The 27,208-nt window shown below is 42.9% G+C and overlaps 1 protein-coding gene across 4 annotated transcripts in view; it reads left to right on the forward strand.

Annotated features, from left to right (window-relative positions):
• The first annotated feature begins 18,870 nt into the window (after positions 1 to 18,870).
• Positions 18,871 to 27,208, forward strand: part of ARFGAP3 (ARF GTPase activating protein 3) — a 49,834-nt gene continuing 41,496 nt past the window's right edge. For 2 of the 4 annotated variants that reach the window (XM_073650361.1, XM_073650363.1), the window contains exons 1-3: positions 18,871 to 19,056; positions 23,662 to 23,780; positions 24,010 to 24,082. In XM_073650361.1, the coding sequence (XP_073506462.1) occupies positions 18,988 to 19,056; positions 23,662 to 23,780; positions 24,010 to 24,082 (261 nt within the window). In that variant the 5' untranslated portion in view covers positions 18,871 to 18,987. The remainder of the gene's footprint in view (positions 19,057 to 23,661; positions 23,781 to 24,009; positions 24,083 to 27,208) is intronic. The other 2 variants (XM_073650359.1, XM_073650362.1) reach the window with 1 other exon arrangement.

The following is a 27,208-nucleotide window of genomic DNA, read 5'->3' on the forward strand; positions in this document are numbered from 1 at the left end:
ATTGTAGTAGTTATATTCTTGTACATAGGGGCAGTATTATAGTAGTTATATTCTTGTACATAGGGGGCAGTATTATAGTAGTTATATTCTTGTACATAGGGGACAGTATTATAGTAGTTATATTCTTGTACATAGGGGCAGTATTATAGTAGTTATATTCTTGTACATAGGGGCAGTATTATAGTAGTTATATTCTTTTACATAGGGGGCAGTATTATAGTAGTTATATTCTTGTACGTAGGAGCAGTATTATAGTAGTTATATTCTTGTACATAGGGGCAGTATTATAGTAGTTATATTCTTGTACATAGGGGCAGTATTATAGTAGTTATATTCTTGTACATAGGGGGCAGTATTATAGTAGTTATATTCTTGTACGTAGGAGCAGTATTATAGTAGTTATATTCTTGTACATAGGGGGCAGTATTATAGTAGTTATATTCTTGTACATAGGAGCAGTATTATAGTAGTTATATTCTTGTACATAGGAGTAGTATTATAGTAGTTATATTCTTGTACATAGGGGGCAGTATTATAGTAGTTATATTCTTGTACATAGGGGGCAGTATTATAGTAGTTATATTCTTGTACATAGGAGCAGTATTATAGTAGTTATATTCTTGTACATAGGGGGCAATATTATAGTAGTTATATTCTTGTACATAAGGGGCAGTATTATGGTAGTGATATTCTTGTACATAGGAGCAGTATTTTACTAGATATATTCTTGTACATAGGAGCAGTATTATAGTAGTTATATTCGTGTACATAGGGGCAGTATTATAGTAGTTATATTCGTGTACATAGGAGCAGTATTATAGTAGTTATATTCTTGTACATAGGAGCAGTATTATAGTAGTTATATTCGTGTACATAGGGGCAGTATTATAGTAGTTATATTCTTGTACATAGGGGCAGTATTACAGTAGCTATATTCTTGTACATAGGAGCAGTATTATAGTAGCGATATTCTTGTACATAGGAGCAGTATAATAGTAGTTATATTCTTGTACATAGGAGCAGTATTATAGTAGTTATATTCTTGTACAAAGGGAGCAGTATTATAGTAGTTATATTCTTGTACATAGGGGCAGTATTATAGTAGTTACATTCTTGTACATAGGAGGCAGTATTATAGTAGTTATATTCTTGTACATAGGGGGCAGTATTATTGTAGTTATAGTATTGTACATAGGGGGCGGTATTATAGTAGTTACATTCTTGTACATAGGGGGCAGTATTATAGTAGTTATATTCTTGTACATAGGGGCAGTATTATAGTAGTTATATTCTTGTACATAGGGAGCAGTATTATAGTAGTTATATTCTTGTACATAGGGGGCGGTATTATAGTAGTTATATTCTTGTACATAGGGGGCAGTATTATAGTAGTTATATTCTTGTACATAGGAGCAGTATTATAGTAGTTATATTCTTGTACATAGGGGGCAGTATTATAGTAGTTATATTCTTGTACATAAGGAGCCGTATTGTAGTAGTTATATTCTTGTACATAGGAGGCAGTATTATAGTAGTTATATTCTTGTACATGGGGGGCAGTATTATAGTAGTTATATTCTTGTACATAGGAGCAGTATTAAAGCAGTTATATTCTTGTACATAGGAGCAGTATTATAGTAGTTATATTCTTGTACATAGGGGCAGTATTATAGTAGTTATATTCTTGTACATAGGAGGCAGTATTATAGTAGTTATATTCTTGTACATAGGGGCAGTATTATAGTAGTTATATTCTTGTATATAGGGGGCAGTATTATAGTAGTTACATTCTTGTACATAGGGGCAGTATTATAGTAGTTATACTCTTGTACATAGGGGCAGTATTATAGTAGTTATATTCTTGTACATAGGGGGCAGTATTACAGTAGTTATATTCTTGTACATAGGGGGCAGTATTATAGTAGTTATATTCTTGTACATAGGGGCAGTATTATAGTAGTTATATTCTTGTACATAGGGGGCAGTATTATAGTAGTTATATTCTTGTACATAGGGGGTAGTATTATAGTAGTTATATTCTTGTACATAGGAGCAGTATTATAGTAGTTATATTCTTGTACATAGGGGCAGTATTATAGTAGTTATATTCTTGTACATAGGAGGCAGTATTATAGTAGTTATATTCTTGTACATAGGGGCAGTATTATAGTAGTTATATTCTTGTATATAGGGGGCAGTATTATAGTAGTTATATTCTTGTACATAGGGGCAGTATTATAGTAGTTATATTCTTGTACATAGGGGCAGTATTATAGTAGTTATATTCTTGTACATAGGAGGCAGTATTATAGTAGTTATATTCTTGTACATAGGGGCAGTATTATAGTAGTTATATTCTTGTACATAGGGGCAGTATTATAGTAGTTATATTCTTGTATATAGGGGGCAGTATTATAGTAGTTATATTCTTGTACATAGGGGGCAGTATTATAGTAGTTATATTCTTGTACATAGGAGCAGTATTATAGTAGTTATATTCTTGTACATAGGGGGCAATATTATAGTAGTTATATTCTTGTACATAAGGGGCAGTATTATGGTAGTGATATTCTTGTACATAGGAGCAGTATTTTACTAGATATATTCTTGTACATAGGAGCAGTATTATAGTAGTTATATTCGTGTACATAGGGGCAGTATTATAGTAGTTATATTCTTGTACATAGGAGCAGTATTATAGTAGTTATATTCTTGTACATAGGAGCAGTATTATAGTAGTTATATTCGTGTACATAGGGGCAGTATTATAGTAGTTATATTCTTGTACATAGGGGCAGTATTACAGTAGCTATATTCTTGTACATAGGAGCAGTATTATAGTAGCGATATTCTTGTACATAGGAGCAGTATTATAGTAGTTATATTCTTGTACATAGGAGCAGTATTATAGTAGTTATATTCTTGTACAAAGGGAGCAGTATTATAGTAGTTATATTCTTGTACATAGGGGCAGTATTATAGTAGTTATATTCTTGTACATAGGGGGCAGTATTATTGTAGTTATAGTATTGTACATAGGGGGCGGTATTATAGTAGTTACATTCTTGTACATAGGGGGCAGTATTATAGTAGTTATATTCTTGTACATAGGGGCAGTATTATAGTAGTTATATTCTTGTACATAGGGAGCAGTATTATAGTAGTTATATTCTTGTACATAGGGGGCGGTATTATAGTAGTTATATTCTTGTACATAGGGGGCAGTATTATAGTAGTTATATTCTTGTACATAGGAGCAGTATTATAGTAGTTATATTCTTGTACATAGGGGGCAGTATTATAGTAGTTATATTCTTGTACATAAGGAGCCGTATTGTAGTAGTTATATTCTTGTACATAGGAGGCAGTATTATAGTAGTTATATTCTTGTACATGGGGGGCAGTATTATAGTAGTTATATTCTTGTACATAGGAGCAGTATTAAAGCAGTTATATTCTTGTACATAGGAGCAGTATTATAGTAGTTATATTCTTGTACATAGGGGCAGTATTATAGTAGTTATATTCTTGTACATAGGAGTCAGTATTATAGTAGTTATATTCTTGTACATAGGGGCAGTATTATAGTAGTTATATTCTTGTATATAGGGGGCAGTATTATAGTAGTTATATTCTTGTACATAGGGGCAGTATTATAGTAGTTATACTCTTGTACATAGGGGCAGTATTATAGTAGTTATATTCTTGTACATAGGGGGCAGTATTACAGTAGTTATATTCTTGTACATAGGGGGCAGTATTATAGTAGCTATATTCTTGTACATAGGGGCAGTATTATAGTAGTTATATTCTTGTACATAGGGGGCAGTATTATAGTAGTTATATTCTTGTACATAGGGGGTAGTATTATAGTAGTTATATTCTTGTACATAGGAGCAGTATTATAGTAGTTATATTCTTGTACATAGGGGCAGTATTATAGTAGTTATATTCTTGTACATAGGAGGCAGTATTATAGTAGTTATATTCTTGTACATAGGGGCAGTATTATAGTAGTTATATTCTTGTATATAGGGGGCAGTATTATAGTAGTTATATTCTTGTACATAGGAGGCAGTATTATAGTAGTTATATTCTTGTACATAGGGGCAGTATTATAGTAGTTATATTCTTGTACATAGGAGGCAGTATTATAGTAGTTATATTCTTGTACATAGGGGCAGTATTATAGTAGTTATATTCTTGTACATAGGGGCAGTATTATAGTAGTTATATTCTTGTATATAGGGGGCAGTATTATAGTAGTTATATTCTTGTACATAGGGGGCAGTATTATAGTAGTTATATTCTTGTACATAGGGGGCAGTATTATAGTAGTTATATTCTTGTACATAGGGGCAGTATTATAGTAGTTATATTCTTGTACATAGGGGGCAGTATTATAGTAGTTATATTCTTGTACATAGGGGGTAGTATTATAGTAGTTATATTCTTGTACATAGGAGCAGTATTATAGTAGTTATATTCTTGTACATAGGGGCAGTATTATAGTAGTTATATTCTTGTACATAGGAGGCAGTATTATAGTAGTTATATTCTTGTACATAGGGGCAGTATTATAGTAGTTATATTCTTGTATATAGGGGGCAGTATTATAGTAGTTATATTCTTGTACATAGGGGGCAGTATTATAGTAGTTATACTCTTGTACATAGGGGCAGTATTGTAGTAGTTATATTCTTGTACATAGGGGCAGTATTATAGTAGTTATATTCTTGTACATAGGGGGCAGTATTATAGTAGTTATATTCTTGTACATAGGGGACAGTATTATAGTAGTTATATTCTTGTACATAGGGGCAGTATTATAGTAGTTATATTCTTGTACATAGGAGGCAGTATTATAGTAGTTATATTCTTGTACATAGGGGCAGTATTATAGTAGTTATATTCTTGTACATAGGGGGCAGTATTATAGTAGTTATATTCTTGTACATAGGAGCAGTATTATAGTAGTTATATTCTTGTACATAGGAGGCAGTATTATAGTAGTTATATTCTTGTACATAGGGGGCAGTATTATAGTAGTTATATTCTTGTACATAGGAGCAGTATTATAGTAGTTATATTCTTGTACATAGGAGCAGTATTATAGTAGTTATATTCTTGTACATAGGGGCAGTATTATAGTAGTTATATTCTTGTACATAGGAGGCAGTATTATAGTAGTTATATTCTTGTACATAGGGGCAGTATTATAGTAGTTATATTCTTGTACATAGGGGGCAGTATTATAGTAGTTATATTCTTGTACATAGGGGGCAGTATTATAGTAGTTATACTCTTGTACATAGGGGCAGTATTGTAGTAGTTATATTCTTGTACATAGGGGCAGTATTATAGTAGTTATATTCTTGTACATAGGGGGCAGTATTATAGTAGTTATATTCTTGTACATAGGGGCAGTATTATAGTAGTTATATTCTTGTACATAGGGGCAGTATTATAGTAGTTATATTCTTGTACATAGGGAACAGTATTATAGTAGTTATATTCTTGTACATAGGAGCAGTATTATAGTAGTTATATTCTTGTACATAGGGGGCGGTATTATAGTAGTTATATTCTTGTACATAGGGGGCAGTATTATAGTAGTTATATTCTTGTACATAGGAGCAGTATTATAGTAGTTATATTCTTGTACATAGGGGGCAGTATTATAGTAGTTATATTCTTGTACATAAGGAGCCGTATTGTAGTAGTTATATTCTTGTACATAGGAGGCAGTATTATAGTAGTTATATTCTTGTACATAGGAGGCAGTATTATAGTAGTTATATTCTTGTACATAGGGGGCAGTATTATAGTAGTTATATTCTTGTACATAGGAGCAGTATTATAGTAGTTATATTCTTGTACATAGGAGGCAGTATTATAGTAGTTATATTCTTGTACATAGGGGGCAGTATTATAGTAGTTATATTCTTGTACATAGGAGCAGTATTATAGTAGTTATATTCTTGTACATAGGAGCAGTATTATAGTAGTTATATTCTTGTACATAGGGGCAGTATTATAGTAGTTATATTCTTGTACATAGGGGGCAGTATTATAGTAGTTATATTCTTGTACATAGGAGCAGTATTATAGTAGTTATATTCTTGTACATAGGAGCAGTATTATAGTAGTTATATTCTTCTACATAGGGGGCAGTATTATAGTAGTTATATTCTTGTACATAGGGGGCAGTATTATAGTAGTTATATTCTTGTACATAGGGGCAGTATTATAGTAGTTATATTCTTGTACATAGGGGGCAGTGTTATAGTAGTTATATTCTTGTACATAGGGGGCAGTATTATAGTAGTTATATTCTTGTACATAGGAGCAGTATTATAGTAGTTATATTCTTGTACATAGGGGCAGTATTATAGTAGTTATATTCTTGTACATAGGGGCAGTATTATAGTAGTTATATTCTTATACATAGGAGCAGTATTATAGTAGTTATATTCTTGTACATAGGGGGCAGTATTATAGTAGTTATATTCTTATACATAGGAGCAGTATTGTAGTAGTTATATTCTTGTACATAGGGGCAGTATTATAGTAGTTATATTCTTGTACATAGGGGGCAGTATTATAGTAGTTATATTCTTGTACATAGGAGCAGTATTATAGTAGTTATATTCTTGTACATAGGGGCAGTATTATAGTAGTTATATTCTTGTACATAGGAGGCAGTATTATAGTAGTTATATTCTTGTACATAGGGGCAGTATTATAGTAGTTATATTCTTGTATATAGGGGGCAGTATTATAGTAGTTATATTCTTGTACATAGGGGGCAGTATTATAGTAGTTATACTCTTGTACATAGGGGCAGTATTGTAGTAGTTATATTCTTGTACATAGGGGCAGTATTATAGTAGTTATATTCTTGTACATAGGGGGCAGTATTATAGTAGTTATATTCTTGTACATAGGGGACAGTATTATAGTAGTTATATTCTTGTACATAGGGGCAGTATTATAGTAGTTATATTCTTGTACATAGGAGGCAGTATTATAGTAGTTATATTCTTGTACATAGGGGCAGTATTATAGTAGTTATATTCTTGTACATAGGGGGCAGTATTATAGTAGTTATATTCTTGTACATAGGAGCAGTATTATAGTAGTTATATTCTTGTACATAGGAGGCAGTATTATAGTAGTTATATTCTTGTACATAGGGGGCAGTATTATAGTAGTTATATTCTTGTACATAGGAGCAGTATTATAGTAGTTATATTCTTGTACATAGGAGCAGTATTATAGTAGTTATATTCTTGTACATAGGGGCAGTATTATAGTAGTTATATTCTTGTACATAGGAGGCAGTATTATAGTAGTTATATTCTTGTACATAGGGGCAGTATTATAGTAGTTATATTCTTGTACATAGGGGGCAGTATTATAGTAGTTATATTCTTGTACATAGGGGGCAGTATTATAGTAGTTATACTCTTGTACATAGGGGCAGTATTGTAGTAGTTATATTCTTGTACATAGGGGCAGTATTATAGTAGTTATATTCTTGTACATAGGGGGCAGTATTATAGTAGTTATATTCTTGTACATAGGGGACAGTATTATAGTAGTTATATTCTTGTACATAGGGGGCAGTATTATAGTAGTTATATTCTTGTACATAGGGGACAGTATTATAGTAGTTATATTCTTGTACATAGGGGCAGTATTATAGTAGTTATATTCTTGTACATAGGGGCAGTATTATAGTAGTTATATTCTTGTACATAGGGGGCAGTATTATAGTAGTTATATTCTTGTACATAGGGAGCAGTATTATAGTAGTTATATTCTTGTACATAGGGGCAGTATTATAGTAGTTGTATTCTTGTATATAGGGGCAGTATTATAGTAGTTATATTCTTGTACATAGGGGGCAGTATTATAGTAGTTATATTCTTGTACATAGGGGGCAGTATTATTGTAGTTATATTCTTGTACATAGGGGGCAGTATTATAGTAGTTATATTCTTGTACATAGGGGCAGTATTATAGTAGTTATATTCTTGTACATAGGAGGCAGTATTATAGTAGTTATATTCTTATACATAGGAGCAGTATTATAGTAGTTGTATTCTTGTATATAGGGGCAGTATTATGGTAGTTGTATTCTTGTACATAGGAGCAGTATTATAGTAGTTGTATTCTTGTACATAAGAGCAGTATTATAGTAGTTGTATTCTTGTACATAGGAGCAGTATTATAGTAGTTATATTCTTGTACATAGGAGCAGTATTATAGTAGTTATATTCTTGTACATAGGGGCAGTATTATAGTAGTTATATTCTTGTACATAGGGGCAGTATTATAGTAGTTATATTCTTATACATAGGAGCAGTATTATAGTAGATATATTCTTGTACATAGGGGGCAGTATTATAATAGTTATATTCTTGTACATAGGGGGCAGTATTATAGTAGTTATATTCTTGTACATAGGGGGCAGTATTATAGTATATTCTTGTACATAGGGGGCAGTATTATAGTAGTTGTATTCTTGTATATAGGGGCAGTATTATGGTAGTTGTATTCTTGTACATAGGAGCAGTATTATAGTAGTTGTATTCTTGTACATAAGAACAGTATTATAGTAGTTGTATTCTTGTACATAGGAGTAGTATTATAGTAGTTATATTCTTGTACATAGGGGTAGTATTATAGTAGTTGTATTCTTGTACATAGGGGCAGTATTATAGTAGTTATATTCTTGTACATAGGGAGCAGTATTATAGTAGTTATATTCTTGTACATAGGAGCAGCATTATAGTAGTTATATTCTTGTACATAGGAGCAGTATTATAGTAGTTATATTATTGTACATAGTACTGTATTATAGTAGTTATATTCTTGTACATAGGGGCAGTATTATAGTAGTTATATTCTTGTACGTAGGGGGAAGTATTATAGTAGTTATATTCTTGCACATAGAGGGCAGTATTATAGTAGTTATATTCTTGTACATAGGAGCAGTGTTATAGTAGTTATATTCCTGTAAATAGTGGGCAGTATTATAGTAGTTTTATTCCTATATATAGGAGCAGTATTATAGTAGTTATATTCCTGTAAATAGGGGGCAGTATTTTGTATAGTATTATGATGATGCCGGATCCTGTCAGGATCAGGAGATAGATGAAAGTTCTGGTAATATTATTATTTATTATTATAGCGCCATTTATTCCATGGCACTTTACATATGACAGGGGGTATACATAGCAAAAACAATTACAATAATCTTGAACAAAAACGCAACAGCAACTGGTACAGATGGAGCGAGGACCCTGCCCGCGAGGGCTCACAGTCTACAGGGGATGGGTGAGGATACAGTAGGTGAGGGTAGAGCTGGTCGTGCAGCGGTATGGTGGAGCGAGGACCCTGCCCGCGAGGGCTCACAGTCTACAGGGGATGGGTGAGGATACAGTAGGTGAGGGTAGAGCTGGTCGTGCACCGGTATGGTGGAGCGAGGACCCTGCCCACGAGGGCTCACAGTCTACAGGGGATGGGTGAGGATACAGTAGGTGGGGGTAGAGCTGGTCGTGCAGCGGTATCGTGGAGTGGTGGTTACTGCAGGTTGTAGGCTTGTCGGAAGAGGTGGGTCTTCAGGTTCGTTTTGAAGGTTTCCACGGTCGGCGAGAGTCTGATGTGTTGGGGTAGAGAGTTCCAGAGTAGGGGGGAAGCACGGGAGAAATCTTGTATGCGATTGTGGGAAGAGGAGATAAGAGGGGAGTAGAGAAGGAGATCTTGTGAGGATCGGAGGTTGCGTGCAGGTATGTACCGGGAGACTAGATCACAGATATATGGAGGAGACAGGTTGTGAATGGCTTTGTATGTCAGGGTTAGGGTTTTGAACTGGAGTCTCTGGGCAATGGGGAGCCAGTGAAGGGATTGACAGAGGGGAGAGGCCGGGGAATAGCGGAGGGACAGGTGGATTAGTCGAGCAGCAGAGTTTATGATAGATTGGAGGGGTGCGAGAGTGTTAGAGGGGAGGCCACAGAGCAGGGGGTTGCAGTAGTCGAGGCGGGAGATGATGAGGGCGTGCACTAGTGTTTTTGCAGATTCGTGGTTGAGGAATGTGCGGATCCGGGAGATATTTTTGAGTTGGAGTCGGCAGGAAGTGGAAAGGGCTTGGATATGAGGTGTGAAGGAGAGATCAGAGTCCAGGGTTACTCCAAGACAGCGAGCTTCAGGGACTGGGGAGAGTGGGCAGCCATTTACGTTGATAGATAGGTCAGATGGGGGGCTAAGTGAGATGGTGGAAAGATGATGAATTCAGTTTTGTCCATGTTAAGTTTTAGAAATCTAGCAGAGAAGAAGGATGAGATGGCGGACAGACATAGTGGGATTTTGGTTAGTAGGGAGGAGATATGGGGTCCAGAGAGGTAGATCTGTGTGTCATCAGCATAGAGGTGATAATGAAAGCCATGAGACTCTATGAGCTGTCCCAGGCCAAAGGTGTAGATGGAGAAGAGCCGGGGTCCTAGGACTAAACCTTGGGGGACACAGACAGATAGGGGGTGAGATGAGGAGGTGGTGTGTGAGTGGGAGACACTGAATGTCCGGTCTGTTAAGTTTGAGATCAAAGATACGGCCGAGTCTGTGATGCCGAGAGATGAGAGAGTCTGTAGTAAGAGGGAATGGTCCACTGTGTCAAAGGCAGATGACAGGTCCAGGAGGAGGAGGACGGAGTAGTGTCGCTTGGATTTGGCGGTCAGTAGGTCATTGGTGACTTTAGTCAGGGCAGTTTCAGTGGAGTGATGCGGAGAGGTGGGAGAACAGCTCAGAATGGACATGTTGTTCCAGTAGTTTTGAGGCGTAAGGGAGAAGTGATATGGGGCGATAGCTAGACACAGAGGATGGGTCAAGGGAGGGCTTTTTGAGGATGACATGCAGCCCCATATCATCAATGACTTTGGAAATTTGCATGTTCTCTTCATGCCGTCATCTTTATAAATCTCATTGGAACGGCACCAAACAAAAGTTCCAGCATCATCACCTTGCCCAATGCAGATTCGCGATTCATCACTGAATATGACTTTCATCCAGTCATCCACAGTCCACAATTGCTTTTCCTTAGACCACTGTAGGTGTTAATGATGGCTTATGTTTAGCTTTTCAGTATGTAAATCCCATTTCCTTTAGGCGGTTTCTTACAGTTCGGTAACAGACATTGACTCCAGTGTCCTCCCATTCGAAGCACTGGGCTCGGAGGACGTTCATTCAGTTGTTTAATGTTGTTGAAAAAAAGCAGATCACAGACATGGCACAAAACTAAAGTCATTTCAAATGGCAACTTCAGGGCTTTAAGAAACACTAAAAGAAATCAAGATAATAAATGTGGTACTCAGTAAGGGTATTTTTTTTCAGACCAACCAGAGGGAAAAAATTATGGAATCACTCAATTCTGAGGAAAAAATTATGGAATCACCCTGTAAATTTTCATTTCCAAAACTAACACCTGCATCAAATTAGATCTGCTCGTTAGTCTGCATCTAAAAAGGAGTGATCACACCTTGGAGAGCTGTTGCACCAAGTGGACTGACATGAATCATGGCTCCAACACGAGAGATGTCAATTGAAACAAAGGAGAGGATTATCAAACTCTTAAAAGAAGGTAAATCGTCACGCAATGTTGCAAAAGATGTTGGTTGTTCACAGTCAGCTGTGTCTAAAATCTTTACCAAATACAAACAACATGGGAAGGTTGTTAAAGGCAAACATACTGGTAGACCAAGGAAGACATCAAAGCGTCAAGACCGGAAACTTAAAGCAATATGTCTCCAAAACAAGAAATGCACAACAAAACAAATGAGGAATAAATGGGAGGACACTGGAGTCAATGTCTGTGACCGAACTGTAAGAAACCGCCTAACGGAAATGGGATTTACATACAGAAAAGCTAAACATAAGCCATCATTAACACTTAAACAGAAAAAAACAAGGTTACAATGGGCTAAGGAAAAGCAATCGTGGACTGTGGATGCCTGGATGAAAGTCATATTCAGTGATGAATCGCGGATCTGCATTGGGCAAGGTGATGATGCTGGAACTTTTGTTTGGTGCCGTTCCAATGAGATTTATAAAGATGACTGCATGAAGAGAACATGAAAATTTCCACAGTCATTGATGATATGGGGCTGCATGTCAGGTAAAGGCACTGGGGAGATGGCTGTCATCACATCTTCAATAAATGCCCAAGTTTACATTGATATTTTGGACAGTTTTCTTATCCCATCAATTGAAAGGATGTTTGGGGATGATGACATCATTTTTCAAGATGATAATGCATCCTGTCCTAGAGCAAAAACTGTGAAAACATTCCTTGAAAGAAGACACATAAGGTCAATGTCATGGCCTGCAAATAGTCCGGATACCAATCCAATTGAAAATCTTTGGTGGAAGTTGAAGAAAATGGTCCATGACAAGGCTCCAACCTGCAAAGCTGATCTGGCAACAGCAATCAGAGAAAGTTGGAGCCAGATTGCTGAAGAGTACTGTTTGTCACTCATTAAGTCCATGTCTCAGAGACTGCAAGCTGTTATTAAAGCCAGAGGTGGTGCAACAAAATACTAGTGATGTATTGGAGTGTTCTTTTGTGTGTTTGTTTTTCATGATTCCATAATTTTTTCCTCAGAATTGAGTGAGTCCATAATTTTTTCCCTCTGCTTGGTCTGAAAAAAATTACCCCTACTGAGTACCACATTTTTTATCTTGATTTCTTTTAGTGTTTCTTAAAGCCATAAAGTTGCCATTAGAAATGACTTTAGTTTTGTGCCATGTCTGTGATCTGCTTTTTTTCAACAACATTAAACAACTGAATGAACATCCTCCGAGCCCGGTGATTCCATAATTTTTGCCAGGGGTTGTATATGACAACAGTGAATTTTTGGGACAAAAATATTTTTTTAACTGTATCAGGACAAGCGGTTTCTAAAAATGTTGACCCACTGCAGTTTTACACAAAGTACGTTAAACTGTATGGATGACTAATTGAATCTATAAAACAATCTTAGAAGTTGTTTTTTTTTAGTTTTAGATAAAACCGTAATGTAACAATAACCACGTTAAACTGTACAGATGACTAATTGAATCCAGAAATTTTTTGGGAACATAAATATTTAAAAAGTGTACTTCATGTACTCCTAAACACTTTGCAAAAAGTGCAAAGCCAGCAAAAAATTATAAAGGAGGGTAATACAGTAATTCTCTTCAGGTGTCGGCTTCTCCTTCCTCGTGAGGCTGGTGGGACTGCCTCCAACTGCTTCCTGGAGACCGATTCCCAGGTGTCTGGGCTGTGACCCGGCTTCGGGTAGTGCCGGAGCCCCTGACATGTATAAATGGGCGACAGCCCCCTGTGTCACCTGCACCATCGTCTGCTCCCGCATAGGAGGTGGGGAGCGCCAAGGACAATACGATCTCTCGGGGGTGGTAGTCCCTTTTCGAGCCGACTCAAGGAGTCTCTCGCAAGCCTGTTCATTTCTCAAGAAGAGTTCATCCTGCTTCCTTCTTTCTGGCATCACACCCACCGCATACGAGTGATGTTGACCCTCTATTTTGAGGAACATGACCCTGGTTCCAGCCGTCAGCTCTTCGAAGCAAGGGTTTCATCTTTACTGCCCGCAGGTTGAACGAGATGTGAAGATGGGTCCCAAACTCTTGGATGGACACCCTTCCCCGCTGCCAGTCATACGTAACGACCTTCCCTGGAATGCCAACTGTCGGTACCTTGCGGCTAGCATTTCTCCAGCTCTGGCTCGCAGGGCTCGACCAGCTGAAGGCCCCGCAGTCCGCTCACTACTTGCTGGTTACTGGCTCTCATGTCTGCAGTCCACAAAAAACCCAGCAGTGAAGGCTGGGGCCTGGGTGGATCTGGGAAAGAAGCCGGTTCTGGACCACAGGCTACTGCCACCTGCGCCAGCTTGGTCTGGCTCCGATATTCCTCTGGTTGCTCCATCGGGAATCTCGTGGGATTCGGCCATTTTTGTCGCCCACTAAGCACTTTACACTGTATGATTATTTCAATTCAGGAAAAATTTTTAACACTTTTTTGGAGTGTTATACACCACCGAAATGTACCACAGAACACGTAATTCTCTATGGCTGAGCAATATAATAACCCAAAAATTTTGACAACTTGTTTTGACGGTTATATACCAATGAAATGTACCCAAGAACACGTAATACTGTATGGATTTGCAACATAATACCCATAAATTTTTTAGCAATTTCTTTGAGGTTTATATACCTCCGAAATGTACCCCAGAACACGTAATACTGTATGGATGAGCAATATAATACCGATGAATTTTTTAATGCTTTTTTGGAGTGTTATACATCACAGAAATTTACCCCAGAACACAGACGAGTAATTGAATCCAGATTCATTTTTTAACGCTTTTTTGGAGGGTTATATACCACTGCAATGTACCCCAGAGCACATAATAGTATATGGATGACGAATTGAATCCAGAAAAATGTATTTCATGTAAATATTCTGAAAGTGTAGTTGTGGTACTTCCTACACTCATAAAGGCTTAGCAGAAAGTGCAAAGCTAGGAAAAACTTATAAGGAGGGTCGTCCATAGACCCCTAAAAGGCAACAACTGGCGGGCCTCATTCAAATATTTTTAAAGTGTAGTTGCTGTACTCCTAAAGTACTAAGCCAGGAAAAAAATGATAAGGAGGGTAATACAGTAATCCTCTTCAGGTGTCCGCTTCTCCTTCCTCGTGAGGATGGGGGGACGGCCTCCACCTGCTTCCTGGAGCCCGATTCCCAGATTCCTGGGCTGTAAGTGACCCGGCTTACTGTATTGCCGGAGCCCGCCACATATAGAAATGGTCAACAGCCCCCTGCATCATCGCCTGCTCCGTAAAAGGAGGTGGGGAACCCCAAGGACAGTACGATCTCTCGGGGATGGTAGTAGCCCTGTCTCGAGCCGCCTCGAGGAGCCACTGCCAGTCTGGTTCATTTCTCAAGAAGGGTTTATCTTGCTCCCTTCCCTCTGGCATCACACCCACCGCATGCCAGCGATGTTGCCCCTCCAGCTCTTGCAGCCTTTGAGGCACGTGTTCAGTCTCTGCAGCCCGATGGTTGAACGAAATGTGATGACGGGTCCCAAACTCTTCGATGGACCCCCTTCTCTGCTGTTGGTCATACGTAACAACCACCCCTGGGGGCCCAATAGCATTTCTCTAGCCCTGGCTCGCCTCCTTGTCTCATCCCACCAGCCTCGGCCCCGCAGTCCCCTCACTAGTTCCTGGCTCTCCCATCCGCAGTCCGCAGGAACCCCAGCAGTGAAGGCTGTGGCCTGGGTTCGGGGCTTGATAATTTCGGGAAAGTGTCCGGACGCCAGGGTCCTACCACCTCCGATGTTGCGCCAGCTTCCTTTGGCTCCAATATTCCTCCGGTCATTCCCTCGTGAGTCTCGCGTGGTTCTGCCATCTTTGTCGCCCCCACACTGAATGGATGACTAACTTGAATACATAACAAAAAAAAGTTTACGCTTTTTTGGAGTGTTATATACCCCAGACCACGAAATACTGGATGAGTGAGTAATTTAATCGAGAAAAGAATGTCAACACATTTTTTGGAGTGTTATATAACAGCAAAATGTACCACAAAGGATGTAATACTCGATGGATCACGATATATTCCATTTTTTCACACAAAAAGAAAAAAAAAATCCCGCAGCTATATATTTTGCAAGGGATTGCAAAACCCTAATCCCTGCCTAGAGACTGTATTCTGTCACCTCCCGGCTCCTGACTCTCTCTACACGTAATGCAGAATGTGTGATACAATCAGCAAAGGGAATTAGCCCTGACGAGGCTCGTAGTATGATGGTTCGGCCATAACAGGCGCCAAACATGCAGGCGGGGACGGATATCCAAGGATCGCCGAGCACCTTCACTCATCACTACTTACTATATATCAAATAGAAATATTAAAAATATCAGTGCCACATAGTGACATGAAGAAACACCATATAATACTCCAATAATACATTTAGGCTTTCCTCAATACAATAAGAAAGCAGCCATTTATTGCTTCACGTTGCACCACAATTGTCAGTACCAATGCGGAGCCCCATATGTCCACTAGTCACTGCTGTAAGGTGCAATCCCTAATAATACCGCCACAGAGTGAGAATACCGCCACAGGGTGAGAATACCGCCACAGGGTGAGAATACCGCCACAGGGTGAGAATACCGCCACAGGGTGAGAATAAAGCCACAGGGTGAGAATACCACCACAGGGTGAGAATACCGCCACAGGGTGAGAATACCGCCACAGGGTGAGAATACCGCCACAGGGTGAGAATACCACCACAGGGTGAGAATACCGCCATAGGATGAGAATACCGCCACAGGGTGAGAATACCGCCACAGGGTGAGAATACCGCCATAGGGTGAGAATACCGCCATAGGGTGAGAATACCTCTACAAGGTGAGAATACCGCCATAGGATGAGAATACCTCTACAAGTGAGAATACCGCCATAGGATGAGAATACCGCCACAGGGTGAGAATACCGCCACAGGGTGAGAATACCGCCATAGGGTGAGAATACCTCTACAAGTGAGAATACCGCCATAGGATGAGAATACCTCTACAAGTGAGAATACCGCCATAGGATGAGAATACCGCCACAGGGTGAGAATACCGCCATAGGGTGAGAATACCGCCATAGGGTGAGAATACCTCTACAAGTGAGAATACCGCCATAGGATGAGAATACCGCCACAGGGTGAGAATACCGCCACAGGGTGAGAATACCGCCACAGGGTGAGAATACCGCCATCTCATCCTCCCCTGTGATACTACGCTGTATCTCACCCTCTCCTGTGATACTCCGCTGTATCTCACCCTCTCCTGTGATACTCCGCTGTATCTCACCCTCTCCTGTGATACTCCGCTGTATCTCACCCTCTCCTGTGATACTCCGCTGTATCTCATCCTCCCCTGATACTCCGCTGTATCTCATCCTCTCCTGTGATACTCCGCTGTATCTCATCCTCTCCTGTGATACTCCGCTGTATCTCACCCTCCTGTGATACTCCGCTGTATCTCACCCTCCCCTGTGATACTCCGCTGTATCTCATCCTCCCCTGTGATACTCCGCTGTATCTCATCCTCCCCTGTGATACTCCGCTGTATCTCATCCTCCCCTGTGATACTCCGCTGCATCTCACCCTCCCCTGTGACACTCCGCTGTATCTCATCCTCTCCTGTGACACTCCGCTGTATCTCACCCTCCCCTGTGATACTCCGCTGTATCTCACCCTCTCCTGTGATACTCCGTTGTATCTCACCCTCCCCTGTGACACTCCGCTGTATCTCACCCTCCCCTGTGATACTCCGCTGTATCTCACCCTCCCCTGTGATACTCCGCTGTATCTCATCCTCCCCTGTGATACTCCGCTGTATCTCATCCTCCCCTGTGATACTCCGCTGTATCTCATCCTCTCCTGTGATACTCCGCTGTATCTCATCCTCCCCTGTGATACTCCGCTGTATCTCATCCTCCCCTGTGATACTCCGCTGTATCTCATCCTCTCCTGTGATACTCCGCTGTATCTCACCCTCTCCTGTGATACTCCGCTGTATCTCACCCTCTCCTGTGATACTCCGCTGTATCTCACCCTCTCCTGTGATACTCCGCTGTATCTCACCCTCCTGTGATACTCCGCTGTATCTCATCCTCCCCTGTGATACTCCGCTGTATCTCACCCTCTCCTGTGATACTCCGCTGTATCTCACCCTCCCCTGTGATACTCCGCTGTATCTCACCCTCTCCTGTGATACTCCGCTGTATCTCACCCTCTCCTGTGATACTCCGCTGTATCTCACCCTCCTGTGATACTCCGCTGTATCTCATCCTCCCCTGTGATACTCCGCTGTATCTCACCCTCTCCTGTGATACTCCGCTGTATCTCACCCTCTCCTGTGATACTCCGCTGTATCTCACCCTCTCCTGTGATACTCCGCTGTATCTCACCCTCTCCTGTGATACTCCGCTGTATCTCATCCTCTCCTGTGATACTCCGCTGTATCTCACCCTCTCCTGTGATACTCCGCTGTATCTCACCCTCTCCTGTGATACTCCGCTGTATCTCACCCTCTCCTGTGATACTCCGCTGTATCTCACCCTCTCCTGTGATACTCCGCTGTATCTCATCCTCTCCTGTGATACTCCGCTGTATCTCACCCTCTCCTGTGATACTCCGCTGTATCTCATCCTCTCCTGTGATACTCCGCTGTATCTCACCCTCTCCTGTGATACTCCGCTGTATCTCATCCTCCCCTGTGATACTCCGCTGTATCTCACCCTCTCCTGTGATACTCCGCTGTATCTCATCCTCTCCTGTGATACTCCGCTGTATCTCACCCTCTCCTGTGATACTCCGCTGTATCTCATCCTCCCCTGTGATACTCCGCTGTATCTCACCCTCTCCTGTGATACTCCGCTGTATCTCATCCTCTCCTGTGATACTCCGCTGTATCTCATCCTCCCCTGTGATACTCCGCTGTATCTCACCCTCTCCTGTGATACTCCGCTGTATCTCATCCTCTCCTGTGATACTCCGCTGTATCTCATCTTTTCCGCTCGGTTACACTGGAAGGGGCGGGGCTTCCTTTCTGGTAGGGGGCGGGGCTTCCTTTCTAGTAGGAGGCGGGACTTCCTTTCTTGTAGGGGCGGGGCTTCCTTTCTGGTAGGAGGCGGGGCTTCCTTTCTAGTAGGAGGCGGGACTTCCTTTCTTGTAGGGGCGGGGCTTCCTTTCTGGTAGGGCGCGGCTTCCTTTCTGGTAGGGTCCAGGGCTTCCTGTGCTGTATGTGGGCGTGTTCTGCGCCGGTGACGTCGCGCTGGGGCGGGGCTGCGTCAGGTGACGTCGCGGCGGTTGCTGACGTGGCTCTCCTGTCCGGCGCCGGTGCTTGGCAGAGTCGGAAGTTCCCGGAGAGATGGCGGAGCCGCACAAGCAGGACATCGCCGCCATCTTTAAGCGGCTGCGCTCGGTGCCCACTAACAAGGTGAGTCCGGGGCGGAGGCGGCTGTCACCGGCGCCATCTGGAGACCCCGGGAGCGGCAGGGGAGGAGCGGGGGCACCGGGGCGACAGCTGTGAGTGACAGACCAGTACAGGGCTGTCGGCGAGAATGTGAGGTGCTTGTGAGCGGGGCCGACAACTATCCCCGAAATACGGAGGGTCCGACACCTGTAGAGTGTCCGTGCGCTGTGCAGCCCTCTATCTGCTCACAGCTGAGGTGCTGTTACAGTGTGTCAGTGCAGCTGACTCCCCCTCAGCAGATCAGACTCCTCTAATCTGTGGCGATTGCTTCAGTCTGGACTCGGTATTCCACAAGTGACGACATCTGTACCCAGTGACGGGACAAAGGTCCCGGGGCCCCGACAGCAGAGACCGGACCTCCGCCCTCACAGCTGACGCGTCCTCCCCGACCGCTGGGGTCATGTGACCTCCCGGGGGCAGAACCTGCCGGAGTCCAGTAATCCGGACACCACCATCACTGCCAGATTACAAGAATCACTGGTTATACAGTGTGGACCACCTGGAATGACTGACAGGGACTGCTCCAGCAGAATAGTGAGTGCAGCTCTGGAGTATAATACAGGATGTAACTCAGGATCAGTAATGTAATGTATGTACACAGTGACTGCACCAGCAGAATAGTGAGTGCAGCTCTGGAGTATAATACTGGATGTAACTCAGGATCAGTAATGCAATGTATGTACACAGTGACTGCACCAGCAGAATAGTGAGTGCAGCTCTGGAGTATAATACAGGATGTAGCTCAGGATCAGTAATGTAATGTATGTACACAGTGACTGCACCAGCAGAATAGTGAGTGCAGCTCTGGAGTATAATACAGGATGTAACTCAGGATCAGTAATGTAATGTATGTACACAGTGACTGCACCAGCAGAATAGTGAGTGCAGCTGTGGAGTATAATACAGGAGGTAATTCAGGATCAGTAATGTAATGTATGTACACAGTGACTGCACCAGCAGAATAGTGAGTGCAGCTCTGGAGTATAATACAGGAGGTAACTCAGGATCAGTAATGCAATGTATGTACACAGTGACTGCACCAGCAGAATAGTGAGTGCAGCTCTGGAGTATAATACAGGAGGTAACTCAGGATCAGTAATGTAATGTATGTACACAATGACTGCACCAGCAGAATAGTGAGTGCAGCTCTGGAGTATAATACAGGATGTAACTCAGGATCAGTAATGCAATGTATGTACACAGTGACTGCACCAGCAGAATAGTGAGTGCAGCTCTGGAGTATAATACAGGAGGTAACTCAGGATCAGTAATGTAATGTATGTACACAATGACTGCACCAGCAGAATAGTGAGTGCAGCTCTGGAGTATAATACAGGATGTAAATCAGGATCAGTAATGTAATGTATGTACACAGTGACTGCACCAGCAGAATAGTGAGCACAGCTCTGGAGTATAATACAGGAGGTAACTCAGGATCAGTAATGTAATGTATGTACACAATGACTGCACCAGCAGAATAGTGAGTGCAGCTCTGGAGTATAATACAGGATGTAAATCAGGATCAGTAATGTAATGTATGTACACAGTGACTGCACCAGCAGAATAGTGAGTGCAGCTCTGGAGTATAATACAGGAGGTAACTCAGGATCAGTAATGTAATGTATGTACACAATGACTGCACCAGCAGAATAGTAAGTGCAGCTCTGGGGTATAATACAGGATGTAACTCAGGATCAGTAATGTAATGTATGTACACAGTGACTGCACCAGCAGAATAGTGAGCACAGCTCTGGAGTGTAATACAGGATGTAACTCAGGATCAGTAATGTAATGTATGTACACAGTGACTGCACCAGCAGAATAGTGAGTGCAGCTCTGGAGTATAATACAGGAGGTAACTCAGGATCAGTAATGTAATGTATGTACACAGTGACTGCTCCAGCAGAATAGTGAGTGCAGCTCTGGAGTATAATACAGGATGTAACTCAGGATCAGTAATGTAATGTATGTACACAGTGACTTCACCAGCAGAATAGTGAGTGCAGCTCTGGAGTATAATACAGGATGTAACTCAGGATCAGTAATGTAATGTATGTACACAGTGACTGCACCAGCAGAATAGTGAGTGCAGCTCTGGAGTATAATACAGGATGTAACTCAGGATCAGTAATGTAATATATGTACACAGTGACTGCACCAGCAGAATAGTGAGTGCAGCTCTGGAGTATAATACAGGATGTAACGCAGGATCAGTAATGTAATGTATGTACACAGTGACTGCACCAGCAGAATAGTGAGTGCAGCTCTGGAGTATAATACAGGAGGTAACTCAGGATCAGTAATGTAATGTATGTACACAGTGACTGCACCAGCAGAATAGTGAGTGCAGCTCTGGAGTATAATACAGGATGTAACTCAGGATCAGTAATGTAATGAATGTACACAGTGACTGCACCAGCAGAATAGTGAGTGCAGCTCTGGAGTATAATACAGGAGGTAACTCAGGATCAGTAATGTATGTACACAGTGACTGCACCAGCAGAATAGTGAGTGCAGCTCTGGAGTATAATACAGGATGTAACTCAGGATCAGTAATGTAATGAATGTACACAGTGACTGCACCAGCAGAATAGTGAGTGCAGCTCTGGAGCATAATACAGGATGTAACTCAGGATCAGTAATGTAATGTATGTACACAGTGACTGCACCAGCAGAATAGTGAGTGCAGCTCTGGAGAATAATACAGGATGTAACTCAGGATCAGTAATGTATGTACACAGTGACTGCACCAGCAGAATAGTGAGTGCAGCTCTGGAGTATAATACAGGAGGTAACTCAGGATATGTAATGTAATGTATGTACACAATGACTGCACCAGCAGAATAGTGAGTTCAGCTCTGGAGTATAATACAGGATGTAACTCAGGATCAGTAATGTAATGTATGTACACAGTGACTGCACCAGCAGAATAGTGAGTGCAGCTCTGGAGCATAATACAGGATGTAACTCAGGATCAGTAATGTAATGTATGTACACAGTGACTGCACCAGCAGAATAGTGAGTGCAGCTCTGGAGTATAATACAGGATGTAGCTCAGGATTAGTAATGTAATGTATGTACACAGTGACTGCACCAGCAGAATAGTGAGTGCAGCTCTGGAGTATAATACAGGATGTAACTCAGGATCAGTAATGTAATGTATGTACACAGTGACTGCACCAGCAGAATAGGGAGTGCAGCTCTGGAGTATAATACAGGATGTAACTCAGGATATGTAATGTATGTACACAGTGACTTCACCAGCAGAATAGTGAGTGCAGCTCTGGAGTATAATACAGGATGTAGCTCAGGATTAGTAATGTAATGTATGTACACAGTGACTGCACCAGCAGAATAGTGAGTACAGCTCTGGAGTATAATACAGGATGTAGCTCAGGATTAGTAATGTAATGTATGTACACAGTGACTGCACCAGTAGAATAGTGAGTGCAGCTCTGGAGTATAATACAGGATGTAACTCAGGATCAGTAATGTAATGTATGTACACAGTGACTGCACCAGCAGAATAGTGAGTGCAGCTCTGGAGTATAATACAGGATGTAATGTATGTACACAGTGACTGCACCAGCAGAATAGTGAGTGCAGCTCTGGAGTATAATACAGGATGTAACTCAGGATCAGTAATGTAATGTATGTACACAGTGACTGCACCAGCAGAATAGTGAGTGCAGCTCTGGAGTATAATACAGGATGTAGCTCAGGATTAGTAATGTAATGTATGTACACAGTGACTGCACCAGCAGAATAGTGAGTGCAGCTCTGGAGTATAATACAGGATGTAACTCAGGATCAGTAATGTAATGTATGTACACAGTGACTGCACCAGCAGAATAGGGAGTGCAGCTCTGGAGTATAATACAGGATGTAACTCAGGATATGTAATGTATGTACACAGTGACTTCACCAGCAGAATAGTGAGTGCAGCTCTGGAGTATAATACAGGATGTAGCTCAGGATTAGTAATGTAATGTATGTACACAGTGACTGCACCAGCAGAATAGTGAGTACAGCTCTGGAGTATAATACAGGATGTAGCTCAGGATTAGTAATGTAATGTATGTACACAGTGACTGCACCAGTAGAATAGTGAGTGCAGCTCTGGAGTATAATACAGGATGTAACTCAGGATCAGTAATGTAATGTATGTACACAGTGACTGCACCAGCAGAATAGTGAGTACAGCTCTGGAGTATAATACAGGATGTAGCTCAGGATTAGTAATGTAATGTATGTACACAGTGACTGCACCAGTAGAATAGTGAGTGCAGCTCTGGAGTATAATACAGGATGTAACTCAGGATCAGTAATGTAATGTATGTACACAGTGACTGCACCAGCAGAATAGTGAGTGCAGCTCTGGAGTATAATACAGGATGTAATGTATGTACACAGTGACTGCACCAGCAGAATAGTGAGTGCAGCTCTGGAGGATAATACAGGATGTAACTCAGGATCAGTAATGTAATGTATGTACACAGTGACTGCACCAGCAGAATAGTGAGTGCAGCTCTGGAGTATAATACTTATATCTACACTTCTATGTTTCAGGTTTGCTTTGACTGTGGGGCCAAGAACCCGAGCTGGGCCAGTATCACGTACGGTGTCTTCCTGTGTATCGATTGCTCGGGGACGCACCGCTCTCTCGGCGTCCACCTCAGCTTTATCAGGTGAGCAGTGCTGGATTCCTCCATTATCTCCGGTGTCAGCGCTGCTGCTGGAGGATCGGCCCCGGGCAGTGAGACCTGTTGTTTCCGCTCTCTCGGTCCCGGTCTGCTGCTGCTTTGCCCCTTCCTCTCTGCGGTGCTGATGGGTCTGGTCTTCTCCCCTGACTCTCCGCTCTCTCCGATGTTCGGCCGTTGGACGGTTACTGACTTTCTTCTTACTGATGTTTTCTAGATCCACTGAACTGGACTCCAACTGGTCTTGGTTCCAGCTGCGCTGTATGCAGGTCGGGGGCAACACCAATGCGGTGAGTGTCCTGTCTGATCAGAGACGTGCTGAGACCGAGACCCCCACCCCCACATTATACACATCCCATGTATCTGGTGCCGAGACCTCTAGATCCATCGCACCTGATAGGATCTTTAGGAAGAGCTCATCCTATTATCACACACAGTGTAATCCCGTCCCCTCGTGTCACATCTGATACCGGGGGCTGTGTGCTGGGGTTAATGTAATCATGCATTACATCAGGGGTGGGCAAATTATTTCATTAGATCGAGGTGGGCAAATGATTTTCCCAGGGGGCCACATGAGAGACCATCACGCTTGTGGAGGCACCCTTAATTCCGCGCAGTATATCGTCTCCCCATAGCTTTCCCCCCAACCACCTCCCTCCGCACAGTATGTAGTCTATCCCACGGCCCCCCCCCTCTGCGTAGTATGTAGTCTTCCCACGGCGCCCCCCCTCCACTCAGTATGTAGTCTTCCCCACTAGCCCCCCTCCGCCTAGTATGCAGTCTCCCTACGGGGCCCCCTACCAGTGCGCAGTATGTAGTGTTCCCCATGGCGCCCCCCTCCGCGCAGTAGATTGTCTTCCCGCGGCCTCTCCCTCCTCCGCGCGGTTTGTCGTCTCCTCGTGGTCTCCCCACGCAGTGGGATGGCCCTGTCCAGCCTAATTCCCCCTTCCCCACAAGTGCAGTGTGCTGCCCCCGCACGGCTATAGTCCTCCTGTGCTAGCCCCGCTCCCTCGGAGGGAAGACGTTACCCAGTGATGAGCACAATGACCACCCCCCCTGTACTACACAATATCCCACACTGTGTGACCTCACCCCCCCTGTACTACACAATATCCCACACTGTGACCTCACCCCCCCTGTACTACACAATATCCCACACTGTGTGACCTCACCCCCCCTGTACTACACAATATCCCACACTGTGTGACCTCACCCCCCCCTGTACTACACAATATCCCACACTGTGTGACCTCACCCCCCCCCTGTACTACACAATATCCCACACTGTGTGACCTCACCCCCCCCTGTACTACACAATATCCCACACTGTGTGACCTCACCCCCCCCCTGTACTACACAATATCCCACACTGTGTGACCTCACCCCCCCCCCTGTACTACACAATATCCCACACTGTGACCTCACCCCCCCTGTACTACACAATATCCCACACTGTGTGACCTCACCCCCCCTGTACTACACAATATCCCACACTGTGTGACCTCACCCCCCCTGTACTACACAATATCCCACACTGTGACCTCACCCCCCCTGTACTACACAATATCCCACACTGTGTGACCTCACCCCCCCTGTACTACACAATATCCCACACTGTGTGACCTCACCCCCCCCTGTACTACACAATATCCCACACTGTGACCTCACCCCCCCCTGTACTACACAATATCCCACACTGTGTGACCTCACCCCCCCTGTACTACACAATATCCCACACTGTGTGACCTCACCCCCCCTGTACTACACAATATCCCACACTGTGTGACCTCACCCCCCCTGTACTACACAATATCCCACACTGTGACCTCACCCCCCCTGTACTACACAATATCCCACACTGTGTGACCTCACCCCCCCTGTACTACACAATATCCCACACTGTGTGACCTCACCCCCCCCTGTACTACACAATATCCCACACTGTGTGACCTCACCCCCCCCCTGTACTACACAATATCCCACACTGTGTGACCTCACCCCCCCCCCTGTACTACACAATATCCCACACTGTGACCTCACCCCCCCTGTACTACACAATATCCCACACTGTGTGACCTCACCCCCCCTGTACTACACAATATCCCACACTGTGTGACCTCACCCCCCCTGTACTACACAATATCCCACACTGTGACCTCACCCCCCCTGTACTACACAATATCCCACACTGTGACCTCACCCCCCCCTGTACTACACAATATCCCACACTGTGTGACCTCACCCCCCCCTGTACTACACAATATCCCACACTGTGTGACCTCACCCCCCCCCTGTACTACACAATATCCCACACTGTGACCTCACCCCCCTGTACTACACAATATCCCACACTGTGACCTCACCCCCCCTGTACTACACAATATCCCACACTGTGACCTCACCCCCCCCCTGTACTACACAATATCCCACACTGTGTGACCTCACCCCCCCTGTACTACACAATATCCCACACTGTGTGACCTCACCCCCCCCTGTACTACACAATATCCCACACTGTGACCTCACCCCCCCCCTGTACTACACAATATCCCACACTGTGTGACCTCACCCCCCCTGTACTACACAATATCCCACACTGTGTGACCTCACCCCCCCTGTACTACACAATATCCCACACTGTGACCTCACCCCCCCCTGTACTACACAATATCCCGCACTGTGACCTCACCCCCCCCCTGTACTACACAATATCCCACACTGTGTGACCTCACCCCCCCCCTGTACTACACAATATCCCACACTGTGTGACCTCACCCCCCCCTGTACTACACAATATCCCACACTGTGACCTCACCCCCCCCCTGTACTACACAATATCCCACACTGTGACCTCACCCCCCCCCTGTACTACATAATATCCCACACTGTGTGACCTCACCCCCCCCTGTACTACACAATATCCCACACTGTGACCTCACCCCCCCCCTGTACTACACAATATCCCACACTGTGACCTCACCCCCCCCCCTGTACTACATAATATCCCACACTGTGTGACCTCACCCCCCCCTGTACTACACAATATCCCACACTGTGACCTCACCCCCCCCCTGTACTACACAATATTCCACACTGTGTGACCTCACCCCCCCCCTGTACTACACAATATCCCACACTGTGTGACCTCACCACCCCCTGTACTACACAATATCCCACACTGTGTGACCTCACCCCCCCTGTACTACACAATATCCCACACTGTGTGACCTCACCCCCCCCCTGTACTACACAATATCCCACACTGTGTGACCTCACCCCCCCCCTGTACTACATAATATCCCACACTGTGTGACCTCACCCCCCCCTGTACTACACAATATCCCACACTGTGTGACCTCACCCCCCCCTGTACTACACAATATCCCGCACTGTGACCTCACCCCCCCCTGTACTAC

This window comes from Phyllobates terribilis, unplaced genomic scaffold (genome assembly GCF_046119375.1).
Source record: "Phyllobates terribilis strain yellow unplaced genomic scaffold, ASM4611937v1 Scaffold_10__3_contigs__length_209671492, whole genome shotgun sequence".
Lineage (NCBI taxonomy): Eukaryota > Metazoa > Chordata > Amphibia > Anura > Dendrobatidae > Phyllobates > Phyllobates terribilis.